This window comes from Orbicella faveolata, unplaced genomic scaffold, assembly GCF_042242905.1.
Source record: "Orbicella faveolata isolate gen_17 unplaced genomic scaffold, um_ofav_v1 contig_35, whole genome shotgun sequence".
Lineage (NCBI taxonomy): Eukaryota > Metazoa > Cnidaria > Anthozoa > Scleractinia > Merulinidae > Orbicella > Orbicella faveolata.
This window is the reverse complement of record NW_028301564.1, coordinates 11,052,045-11,065,000: the sequence shown is the minus strand read 5'-3', so window position 1 is coordinate 11,065,000 and position 12,956 is coordinate 11,052,045. Positions and strand designations below refer to the sequence as shown.

Below are 12,956 nucleotides of genomic sequence, written 5' to 3'. Positions count from 1 at the left end.
TCGCGATCTTCTTCGTTTCCTCTGGTGGAATGAAGGAGACACCACAAAGGAGCCCACAGAATATCGAATGACTGTACCTCTTTTCGGCACCACTTCCTCCCCAGGCTGTGCTAACTTAGCTCTAAGAACGGCCGCTGATAAAGGTGTACATGAACTTGGAGCAGAAGGAGCTTCATTCATCAAGGAAAATTCTATGTTGACGATGGACTTAAGTCAGTGCATACAGTCCCAGAAGCCATTGAATTGATCAAAAAAAGGGAACTGAGATGTGCTTGAGAGGTGGTTTCAGACTACACAAGTTCACATCTACAGCATTGCACAAAAGTAATGAGAGCGTAATTCAACGAAATTCACAAATTTCAGGGCTTTTCGACGAAAAATGGCGAAGTTTTGTTCCCCTCGAAAGTTCGAAGAAAATTCAACGAATTTTCCTGCTGCCCATTGTTTTAGTCGACGCGAATTTTCCAGCAGTAATTCGTGTCCACTGATAATTTGGTCTGATTTTCAAGGGAAAATTCGCTCTCCTCGAATTTTCCTTTGAACTTTCTAGCAAAACTTTGCTCTGTTCCTTAAGTTTCCCATCGATTCCCAGTAGCAAGATGAATTAAGCCAGAGCAAAACAAGAACGTGCGCGATAAAAACGTTAATATCGTGAGTGATAGTAATATCTCAAAGCCTTTTCTCACAAACTTACCTTGCTTATGTCCAGAGAAAGCTGATATCACTTTGTTTGTTGCAGTCTTAAAGCTCACAAGATCAAATGGTCTGTTTGGCAACCTGTTTTCATTGAACAAGAAATGCTACTCGCGGAAGTACTCGCGGTGCAGCGACAATGAACCCGGGCTCTGCACGACCTTGCAATATTACTGTCGAGGGTTCGAAACTATTATTGAACTATTCAGGCCAGTCTCTTACAGATCTGGTTAACTCGGCTGAAGACTTTTTAACTCGTAGTTTTAGTGACATTCAAGCTGTATTGATTGTTATAAATCAGTTATGCTTCCTCCCCCAATTAGTGTTTATACAAAAAAAATCTTAGCGGGAGGGCTAACGTAGCAGAGAACTGTTGTCATAAATAATGAGGTGCTCTTGCATGGAAAATAATTCTAGGTGAGGTATTGAAATAAATGACAACACACACATGTGAAGGTAAACTTTTATTTAGACGTTGGCGAATTGACCAGTAGGACGTTGGCGAATCGACCTAAGACGTTGGCAAACCAATGCCTTGTCAAATAATAGCTTTTAAAACATCTTTTAACCACAAAACAGAAACAAGACATTTTGGATGCTCTCCAGACTGGGGGAAATGTTATGATAAGACCAATAAGAGTTCAATCAGGTGGATTTTGGGTAGCTTACTTGCTTTTATAATAAAGTTTCCATATAACGTGCGCGCTCTGATTGGCTGAAACAGCGAGCTTTATCAGAGAACAGAGCACGGGTTGATGACAGTAATCTGGCTTTCAAGTTTGTGCTTCGGAATTTTGATAAATTTGACCCAAATTAAACATTCGCCGTGATTCAGACAAATGCAGTGGAAACGAGCTCTATGTCTACAGTAAATATGGCTCACGGAGACCATTGTTAGCAACAGTAGTGTGAAAACTTTACTAAAATGACAAGTTTTGCTAGATTCCCGCCGACAAAAACACGTAGCGAAATAAACAAATTCTCAACCTAACCAGTGCTTCGATAAAAGACATTATATTTGTCACGAGGGCGGAAATTATACGTAAGAAGTAAAACAACGACAGAAACAACAATTGAGCTGTCTCTGTTTATGATGAGAAGCTTTTTTTTGTAAAAATGCACAATTGCTCAAAACAACACTTACATGCAGTGTAGTAACGCTCGCTCGTTCTCTGGTCTTCCCAGCGAAGTGAACCGACGTGTGGTCAGCTCAAAGGTTGCTCTAGATATTCTCCTCTGTGGTCGGAGTAGAACCAGTGGGAGCAGTTTAGTCTGTCTAACTTGTACGCTAGTTCGGGCAATCTTGCTGCAAGCAGCTGCAAGCTGTAACTTCCTTTCAAATTCAATTCAGCATTTTGCATTTTCGTCCTCAAGCTTTGAGCTCCTGGTTCCGTAATTTCCATTGGAAAAGTGCACGTTTTCACAAGTCATAATACGGCTGGATTCCTATGGACTACAAACCTTTGCCTTCCTTTAGATTCTTATTTGAAAATTAACTAATAAGTGAACTTTGAAGGCAATGTTCTTCTCTCAAAAGCCGCTCGAAACCACTCGAAACTGAAAGCTTAGCTGAAGTCCAGTTTGTGATTGACAGCTGTCGCTTCGTTAGCCAATCAAATTATTTGAACAGTTCTAACAAGGATTGTGATTGCCTTATTTTAGCGTGCTTTATCAGAGAACAGTGCACAGTTGACGCCACTTTAACTCGTTTGGAAACTAAAGTTTGGTTTGAAGATTCAGCCGAATGCGTGGGGAAATTATTGGATTCTTTATCATAAAACAAATAGAGAAGCCTCGACTGTGCTCTGTTCTGTTGTAAAGCACTTAGGAAGCGGTAGAGCACTCAAGAAGTGGGGAAAAACACTCAACTTCGTCTCGTGTTTTCCCCTACACTTCTTTCGTGCTCTTCCGCTTCCTGCATGCTTTACAACAGAACAGAACACAGTCGATGCTTCTTTATTTGTTAACTATTGGTGTTGCAATAGCTGTTGATTTAGTGAACTTTTCAAAGGTAGTGGTGCTCCACAACTTGGAATGCCACCATTATCAAAATCAAGGGGTGGCTCAGCTCCTCAGATAGGATAGCCGCCTCCTTTTATTGGTACTTGGGAAAGGACCGTTGGAAGAGGAAAAAACAAACAAATCGGGAAAGGGACTACTATTAGGCAAAAACAGCCCATTCAACTCAATTCCAATACTCGGACAAATATTTTATGCCCTTTCCCTTCACCCTAAAAGAACATGCCCCAGTGCTGCCTTGCCTGAGCTCTGTTTACTGGGCTACTATAAATACATCAAATGATTGAGCTAATATGGCTATGGGCAAAGGCCCATAGCCGCTTTTATTTAAACATCAAATTTCGTTAACAATCTTCCATAAGAAGTTTGGCCCAGTAAAGGTGAGGGCACTTAAAAAATGCAGACACTAAAATATACTTGAAAGATAGGATAGGACCTGAGGAGGAGGGAGTATGAAAACACGTCTTGTACCGCAGATTAACAGGGACGCAATGACAAGCACATGGCTAGGAAGGTCATGTGATCTACGCGAAACCCTTATGGGCGGTCGACTGCATTGTGCCAATATCTCCCCTGCCATTTCCAGGCCCTCTCTGAATTACTTAATACACAAGCAGAGAAAGGACATAAAAATCCTATTTCCTGGGAAATATTTGATATAAAACCAAAATTTCCTAAAAATATTCCGATGAGTAACCATGATTTAATAGAATGGTGTAAGCATCTCAGAATGCCGATCAATGATGTTTTGTCGAGAGATCAAACAGTACCTCATAATCACAAGCCAGCATTATTTATTTACAATCTTGAACCTTCATAGATGAGTGGATCTCACTGGTTTACAACATATGTTAAGGATGACATTATAAACTATTTTGATTCATTTGGAATGCCTCCATTTCAAGAAATAATGGATCACGCCAAGAGAAAAAATCTGACTCTTTTATATCAAAATGACCAACAAAGGGAAATCATATTTGGATCTGTTAAACGTGTTTGACATACACGATACAATGAAAAATGATTGGTTTATTGAAAAATATTTTAATATCTAACTCATGTATATATGAAGTCTTATTGTAAATGAGAAGATAATTAGAACACAAATTTGTCAGAGAATAACAATTGCAAAACAAATAAATCTGGAATGGAAAAATATAACGTAATTTGCAAATGTGGTTACCTTAAAACTGTTTATGAGAAAAATGGCTGCATTTTATTGACGTCGTTTAATCCTGATTATGATTTTGATAATTGAGAAATATCTAATCTATATTTATATATGAAGTCTAATTGCGTAAAACAGAAAAAGGTAACTGAATGTGTTCCAGGCAGTGAAAGATATGTCACAGCCAAAAATGGAAAAACAATGTTAAAATCTAAATGTGCTGAATGTGGAACAACTAAAACCAGATTTCTGAAGTCAAAAAACTAATTGAGCCCTCGCAAGTGGGGGGGGGGGGGGGGGCAATGTGGATTTGAGTTACGAACGTGCAAAAATGACGGAAAGGGCCACAAGAGGAAAAGGTATTTTAAGCAGTGTTGGGGATACAGCTGCTGAATTATTTATCAGAAGGGGAATTCCTTATTTGGCCAAGAAAGGTGCAGAAGCTGGAAGATATTATGCTTCTGAATTCATGAGAGATCCAAAATTGCAAACGAAAACGATTCATTATGCAATAAAGAAAGCAATTCCTGTTATTCAAAAAGTTGGTTCTGAAGCATGGGATCAATTATCAACCAAAGTGAGACCAAATTACTAATACAAAATGGATAGAATGGATCTTGATGCTGATATGTATAAAGGGAGTGGTGTCATGAATATAAACGTCAAAGATCTCGGCAAAAGAAATCAAGAAAATTCCTTACAACATATACCGATTTAACGGTAAATCAAATTATCAAAGATGATTACCCAAAAGGTATTACTGGGAAGAAACAAAATGCTTTGAGGAATCATTGGTTGAATTTCGTGGAAAAAGGTATCAAAGATGGTGATTGGATCATGGATAACACTACAGCTGTTCATTTTCTTAGAAAAAAATTGGAAAAAATGGGAGAAAAGCCGTCGTGGTGTACAAAAAAGTCACATTATTGAACGTCACGCAATTCCATATGTTTATGAAATATACAAGGATATAATTTCTGATAATACTAAAAAACAATTAATCAACGCTTGGGATAAAAAAGAGAAAACCTCTAATATAAAGATGACTGCAAAAGAAGATAAAATGATCAGGAATTATAAAGGAAAAGGTATTGACATCCACAAAGCAAATGGCAAACTACCTCGACCTAAAGCAGGTTTTACTCCTGGAAAGTACAAATATATGGGCCCATATAATCCACTTGATGAGCAATTACAATATGATAAAAATACTGGTGAGGTGACCAAATGGTATGTACAACTGTACAATAAAGTAGATGAAATTGTCGCTTATCATGATATTTGTTATGATATGGGTAAAAACAAAGGAGATTGTGATTGACAAATGGTGTAGTTGTTAGACGAAATACCTTATGGACAAATGTCAAAGTGGTGATCAACAGCACGATTCTTGATTGATAAAAAACAGAAACTAGGTCTTGGTGTTCCAAAAAATGGAAAAAGCCGTTGAGTAACTGGCAAGAAAAATTAGCTGATGAATTACATAAACCTCTAAAACATAACTTTACTCGATGGCGTGTAATAGTCAATCATATTGATGAAATATGGCGTTCTGATTTAGTTGAAATGCAACAGTTTAGCAAATCGAATAAAGGCTACAGATATCTTCTCATGGCTTTAGACGTGTGCAGTAAATATGGTTGGATTGGGATTGGGATTCTTTGTCCCACGCTCGTGTCATGTTGATTAATTCACCTTCACATTTCACTACCGAGCTTAAAATTCATCTTTATTAAGTTATCACTACTCACGATGACTTCGATAACGTTGATCCTAGCAGTATGCAGGACACCTGTCATATATGAACTCAGTTAAATGACCTTGCTCTCCATGAGTTCTCGTAGCTCAGTGGATAGAGTGCCCGCCCGGTGTTCGGGAGGTCATGGGTTCGATTCCTGTTGGGGACTCAGAATTTTTCTTTGTCCCATGCTTGTGTCATGTGTATTAATTCACCTTCACATTTCATTACCGAGCTTAAAATTCACCATCTTTATTAACTTATCACTACTCACAATGACTTTGACAGCGTTGATCCTAGCAGTATGTAGGACACCTGTCATATATGAACTCAGTTAAATGACCTTGCTCTCCATGAGTTCTCGTAGCTCAGTGGATAGAGTGCCCGCCCGGTGTTCGGGAGGTCATGGGTTCGATTCCTGTCGGGGACTCAGAGTTTTTCTTTGTCCCATGCTCGTGTCATGTTGATTAATTCACCTTCACATTTCATTACCTAGCTTAAAATTCACCATCTTTATTAACTTATCACTACTCACGATGACTTCGATAGCATTGATCCTAGCAGTATGCAGGACACCTGTCATATATGAACTCAGTTAAATGACCTTGCTCTCCATGAGTTCTCGTAGCTCAGTGGATAGAGTGCCCGCCCAGTGTTCGGGAGGTCATGGGTTCGATTCCTGTCGGGGACTCAGAATTTTTCTTTGTCCCACGCTCGTGTCATGTTGATTAATTCACCTTCACATATGGTTGGATTGTTCCATTGAAGGATAAAAAAGGTGAAACTGTAACTCAAGCATTTAAAACCATTTTCAAAGAAGGTAGAAAACCACAATATTTATGGACTGATAAGGGTAAAGAATATTGTAACAAACATTTGAAGGACATTGCATAAGAATAAAATAACATTGTATTCCACTGAGAATGAAGAAACATCATCTGTTTCTGAAAGATGGAATAAAATAATAAAAACTAAGATGTGGAAGCAGTTTACTGTTCAAAGTAATTCCAAATGGCTGTTGGATCAGGGGGTGCTGACTGCAATCACGCCAAAAAAGCCTAGCGCATGGAAAGATCACAGAAAACCAAATAGCATTTGAAATTCTCAGCGCAGTAAGGTTGCCGTGATGAGATGATGTGATGGTTAATTTATCTGTACTTATGGCATGTAATGAACAGTTCTACTTTCGTGGCATGATCTATGAACATGAACACGAACAGCCTGTGATTTATAAAGAATGCCTGACTTTGAACAATGTGTGATTATGTTTCTATGTTTCTCTGTGGCCTTAAATAGTTTAGTGATTAATTGCGGTTCCCTGTATATGACAGGTCATGAACTGTTCGTTTTCCTTTATTTGACAGCTCATGAATAGTTCGTTTTAGGGCTAGAATTTTAGGTTTCGATTTCAGTTGCAATCAGTGTCAGTATTGCGAACATTCAATTGTATTCAAACTTCATCGTATAGTTCTTCCAAGCCACAGAGATCCACTCTTCAGAATCTACTAGTCAACTACAATAAATATTAAAGAAATCTCTGGTGGTTTGACACGTTTGTTGCCTTCTGCACCATGGCAGTTGTGTTTTTATGGCAATTTAGACTATGAGTGGTCCCTCCTTCGCTTAGTCCATCGTGCGTGCTGCATAAGAAAACCTCGACGGAAAAATTTCATGCAAGCATTTTTTCCTCGAGGTTTACTCACGGTCAACTAAGCGAAAGAGGAATACTCCTAGTCTAATGGCGATTCTGTACTTTGTAAAGCAAAGGCGATTTGTGGGACAAGGTTGCTTAGAGTCACCATCCTTGCTTTGTTTTATGAATCAGTTAAGAGGAGAACGAAGACTAAGAAAATCGAAAAAAAAACACAACAACAACAAATTGGACAAAATAGAAAAAACCACAAACCTGTCAAAAATTGACGCAATTTGTGCCTAGAATGTAGGTAAGTTTATTTTTATGCTTGATTTTAGTATACTTAGGTCCAGTAGAGGGAATTTCCCATAGAAAGTCTATTAAATGTGTGAGTCAACAGTCAGATGTTGAGTTTGTGCTGTTTGTGGATAAACAACAAACATTAGGACATATTGAACACTATTTTGTCACTAGAAGCGCAAAAAGTGAGTCAAGCGTTAGAAAAAAAGTACTCAGTCTGCATGGTCTTCAGGGTCTGCATGGTCTGCATTTTGGGGTGACTGCTGTGAATGCAGTCAAACTGCTGAACTTACATGTACTGGAGCTGTTTGTTAACTACATGACAATATTAACTTCGAGTATGGGGACATCAATTAAACAATACCGGTTGAGGAAGCGAAGGACGCCTTATCACATGTTCAATGGGGATGGATTCTTACCACATCTTAGGTAAATGTGTTTTACTTGACAACATTGAAATTCTGGACAGGTACAGAAATGGTGGGCTACATTTTGTCTACATCCCATTGCTTGTAACTTGGGGAACTGCATGATGTGGAGAACAATCCAGGCCCTGCAGTATTTAATAACACTAATCCAACAACCATTGTGTCTGCGGCAACAAGTCGAGGAACTGACAGAGGCACACTTTGGTGAATGTTGGTAAGCAGTGTGTTGCAAATTATGTTCGCTTGATTATTGTTAAAATTTACAATCAAATAGAAGACACTGTTCTCAGAATATGCTTATTGGATCGAGCTTATACAGTACGTTCTACAAGATATTAATTCTGTACAAAAAAGGTGTATTTCCATTAACTTTTACAATGAGGTTAACTAATATTCCAGGAATAGTTTCCATTTTTGCCAGAATGTACATTCAATGCAACATAATGCAATCTAGTACATCGTTCATTATTCTTACTCTTGACATCAAACAATGCCCAATATATGTCTCTTAAAAATTCACTTGCAGAAGCTTTTTCAAATCATTTTCTCAAACTTGTCAATAACTCATTAAGTTTAAACAATGTAAATCATAACTGTGATGGTGTTTGGATATCTGATCTTATCTGGCATAGATGTTGTAATCTTAAGTCGCCTTTTTCTCCTAGTTTTGTTTCAATTGAGAAGATAGGTGCACTTGTGTATAATATTAGTGTGTCAAACACCGAAGACCACATTTCATCACATTTCCAACACCTCAAATCTTGTCAAATATTCTCAGCTGTGTTTCAAACACTCTTCCTCATATTTGCAAATGTGATTAAACATGGTCTTTCATGCTAGATATATTACATCATTGTTACTACAATTGTTGTTTGTTACAGTTTTAAAGATGTGAGAGCACAGCTTTGACATAATTTTAATTTAAGACCGAGTTTACCAGAGGACCAGGAAGGGGTGATACATGCCATCTCTCCTTTTTGGATGAAACTTTGCCAGATTGAAGGTACTACCCAACAACTCTAAAAGACAAAGTGGGCCGGCTTTGTGATTTTTCCCTTAGGAGTTAGACCACCCCTCCCTGTTTTTTTGCCCAAAATCCCAAAAATGTCACTAAAATAAGCATCAAATTTAAACACCGCTCCTGCTTACAGAATACATTGAATTTTATTGGTATTTCACACAAATAAAGATTGGACCTAAGGACAAGTAGGAATATCTGATTTGTTTGACATTTTCATTTCATTTTCATCTTCATTGCTGGATTACCAAATCAAGGACGACGACCTCGCTGGTAGTAACACCGCATGAAAACGAGGCTGGACCTAAAGCCTAAATAAATTGAATTCTTCTCAAAATGCAGCCTAAAGTAGACATCAAAACCCGCGCAGGAAAGATGGAAAATTCTGCAAAAATCCTGTACGAGTTAATAGAAGAATTTTCAGTAAAACCAGAAGTGAAAACACTTGAAACAGCTTTTAATCAAGTAGAGACAAGATACAGGCTTATCAAAAAGCAGCAAGAAACCATTTTAGACAGACTGGTTGATGATAGCACCGACACTGACGAGGAACTCTTGTTAACAACCAAGAAACTTGGAGACAAAGTCAAGGCTGACTTTCTTCAAATTGCTTTGAAATTTGCTGCGTATCAAAAGGAACAAAATTCCTCTGAAACATCCAAAAGCTCTGTAACCTTGGAAGCTTTGACTTCATCAATGTCGCCAATGTCAAAATCAGTGGCAAAAATTGTGGACACCCTAGGATCAAAACCAAACTTGAGTGGTCTACAACGATTGCCAGTACCAACATGGGATGGAGGTCGCAGATCTTACGCCACTTGGAAAAAGGAATTCAATCATTGGATGACGAAATACAGCCAAGATAAAGACGAGCAACTGCAACGTTTCCGAAATGCGATGCCACAAGGATCGTGGTGGACTGACCAGATGAAAACCTGCAAAACCACTGACAGTGCATGGAAAATCTTCGATACCGAGTTCGCTGACAGGCGAAAACTAATGGATGAATTGCTATCTGAAATAAACAATCTCAGACCAGTCCAATGAGATTCCAAGTCCTTTACACACTTCGCCACAACAATAGCTTGTTACGTAAACGATATGGAAGATAACGGGTGTCCTGTGTTAGAGTCCTTAGAAGCACCGTTCCTTATGTCCCAACTTTTGTCCAAACTCGATCCAAAGGACAATTCAGATTTTGGCAGAGAGATGAAAAGAGAAGGGAATGAAGAAACCGTCAGCAACCTCATCGCCTGGTTACAGCAGGAAGCAAGTATTCGCTCTCAAGGCAAAACCAGAACCGTCTCTGAGGGAAGAAACGAAGGTTGCCGAGACAAAGGTCCCAAAAATAACGCCACTAACAGCGAAGAAACTGATGATGAAACGTGTCCACTTGACGTGTCCAAGTTCCAGAATTTAACAGTCAATCAAAAGTGGGAGATTGTTAAGCAACATTGGCGATGCTGCAAGAGTCTGAGAGCGCATCACACAAACAATTGCAAAAAACCTGATGGTTCAACCTGCGACAAATGCAGAAAAAACCACCATCGGTCTCTACACAATGAAAAGGCTGGTGAAACAAACACAAGTTTGAATCCAAAAGCAGTACCATTCCAAAGTCAATTCCAAGGACCATCAGTTACATGGAACGGCAACATCCAAGGAAATGCTGTGTACCAGAAAAGCAAGTTCAAACCCGTTACTGGTTTGTGCCCTGTACAAAAGGTTAAAGTCATGACCAGAAATAGAAACTTTGTAGAGGTCCTTGCAATGCTGGACTCTGTATTGAAGACTAGCCTACTCTCCAAAAATGCAACTAGACGACTTCGCTTAAGTGGATCAGCAACGCATCTCACTATGAATCTGGCTGGTGGGAAGAAAAAAAGCGAACCTTCACAGATAATTGATATCACAGTTGCCTCACTTACTGACGAAGATATTTCGAAGACCCTTCAGGTGTACACTGTTACAAGACCTTGTAGTAGTGCCAAAACAATTTCTAAGGAGCAAGTGGGACATTACACCCATCTGAAGAACGTTTCCGATAAGCTACATCTTTCGGGCGGTGCCATAGATCTCGTTATCGGTACAGACTTCGTAGAAACTTTCGTTGATATCCACACAGCGTCCAGAGAACCAGGAGAACCTATCGCGAAAAGAAACTGTTTTGGATGGTACGTGCTGGGACAGTTCGAGTCAAACAGCTCTGCCTCATCTGAAATTCAGTCGATAGAAGTCGGGACCGTAAGTGCTGTGGAGGATATCAAGAAACTTGTTCACCAAGACCTCCTTGGCGTCAAACCAAGCAAACTCTGTACGTGCAGTGAAAACGTGTTACGTGAAAGCAAATTTATGAAGTCCCTTGCAGCTTCAACTACTTTAGTCGACAGGAGCATACAAGTCAAGATGCCCTGGAAAGAAGGAGGAACTCCCAAACGAAGTAACTACGACATTGCTCTGAAAAGAATGTCTTCTGCTGAAAAGTTGTTCCAGAAAAAGGGTTGCTTCAAAGTTGTTGACGAGGAAGTCCAAAAGTTGTTAGAGTAGAACTTTGTGACCAAGGTTCCACCCGAACAAATCGACCATGGTAAACCAGAATGGTACCTACCACTACAAGTGGTGTTCACGCCAGAAGGACGACAAAAGTTCGACTTGTCTACAACTCATCTTCGAAAGGTCACGATGGTTTGTCCCTTAACGATCATCTCGAGAAAGGTCCTAACCTCATCAATAGTCTCCTTGATGTACTGGCAGCATGGCGATGGAACGAAGTAGCATTCACTGGCGATGTCTGCAAGATGTTCAATCAAGTATTGGTGCATCCAGACGATCAAGTTTATCACAGATTTCTGTGGAGGAGTAAGACAACTGATTCACCAACTGTATATCAATGGCTAAGATTGAACTTTGGCGATAAACCAGCTCCTGACATAGCAACCAACGCCATCAATACTCTAGCAAAGTTATCAGAAGCTGAATTCCTGGAAGCCACAAAGGAAGTTCAAGATCATGTGTACATGGATGATATTGGTGGGTCCAGAGAAACTACAGCAAAAGCAAAACAGATTACCAACGACATTGATGCTATCCTCAAGAAATGTCACTTCCAGATCAAAGCTTGGCATTCCAATCAGGCAGAAATTGACCAATCTAACGGTGAAAGGTACACAGATCTACTTGGTCTAAGATGGGATAAACAGGCAGACAAGTTTACCTTGAAAAAGAACGAGCTCGGCTACTTGGATGTCCTGACAAAGAAACGTTGCCTAGGTCTTGTTGGTCAATTATGGAATCCCATTGGTCTCATGCTGCCCGTAGCAATCAAGTTCAGAATCGACCTACAAGAGTTGTGGAGCTCTGGGTATGACTGGGACGAGATCCTGCCGGCGAGCATTCAAAGCAAGTGGAAGGAAAATGTGCAAACCATGCATCATCTCCTAGCATTTGAATTTGACCGAAAGTTGAAACCAAGTCATGTAGTTGGGGTACCGCAAGTCCATGGATTCTGTGCTGGAGGCAAGAAAGCATACGGCGCAGTCATTTTCCTCCGTTGGGAGTTAATAAATGGAAGTTACAAGTGCATTCCTGTCCTGATCAAGTCCTTTGTTGCCCCGTTGAAAAGGAAAACAGTCCCAAGACTGGAGCTCATGGGTTGTTTAACACTTACAAGGATGTACAACACTTGCGGAACGTCACTGCAGTTCGCAAACATCCAAGATTGCAAAAGAATCTTCTGGGTGGACTCCTCTACCGTCTTGTCATGGATAAAGACCCCATCACAAAAGTTTAAACCTTTCGTATCAGCGAGAGTAGCAGAGATACAAGAAACTGTCGGAGTTGATGACTTTCGCTACACAAGGTTGAAGAGTAATCCCGCTGACACACTCACAAGAGGAACCAAACCATCACAACTTACAGACTGGCTAGAGGAACTGTCTTTCCTCCAATTGCCCGAGTAG

At 39.7% G+C, this 12,956-nt stretch overlaps 1 protein-coding gene across 1 annotated transcript; it reads left to right on the top strand.

Moving 5' to 3' along the window:
- The first annotated feature begins 11,594 nt into the window (after window positions 1-11,594).
- LOC149103249 (uncharacterized) lies at window positions 11,595-12,956 on the top strand. Its single transcript, XM_089274167.1, has one exon. The coding sequence runs from the start codon at window positions 11,595-11,597 to the stop codon at window positions 12,954-12,956; it is 1,362 nt and encodes a 453-aa protein (XP_089130293.1).

What these genes read in the sequence shown, in the direction of transcription:
- LOC149103249 (XM_089274167.1), top strand. Translation starts at nt 11,595, where the DNA reads ATGGTACCTACCACTACAAGTGGTGTTCACGCCAGAAGGACGACAAAA.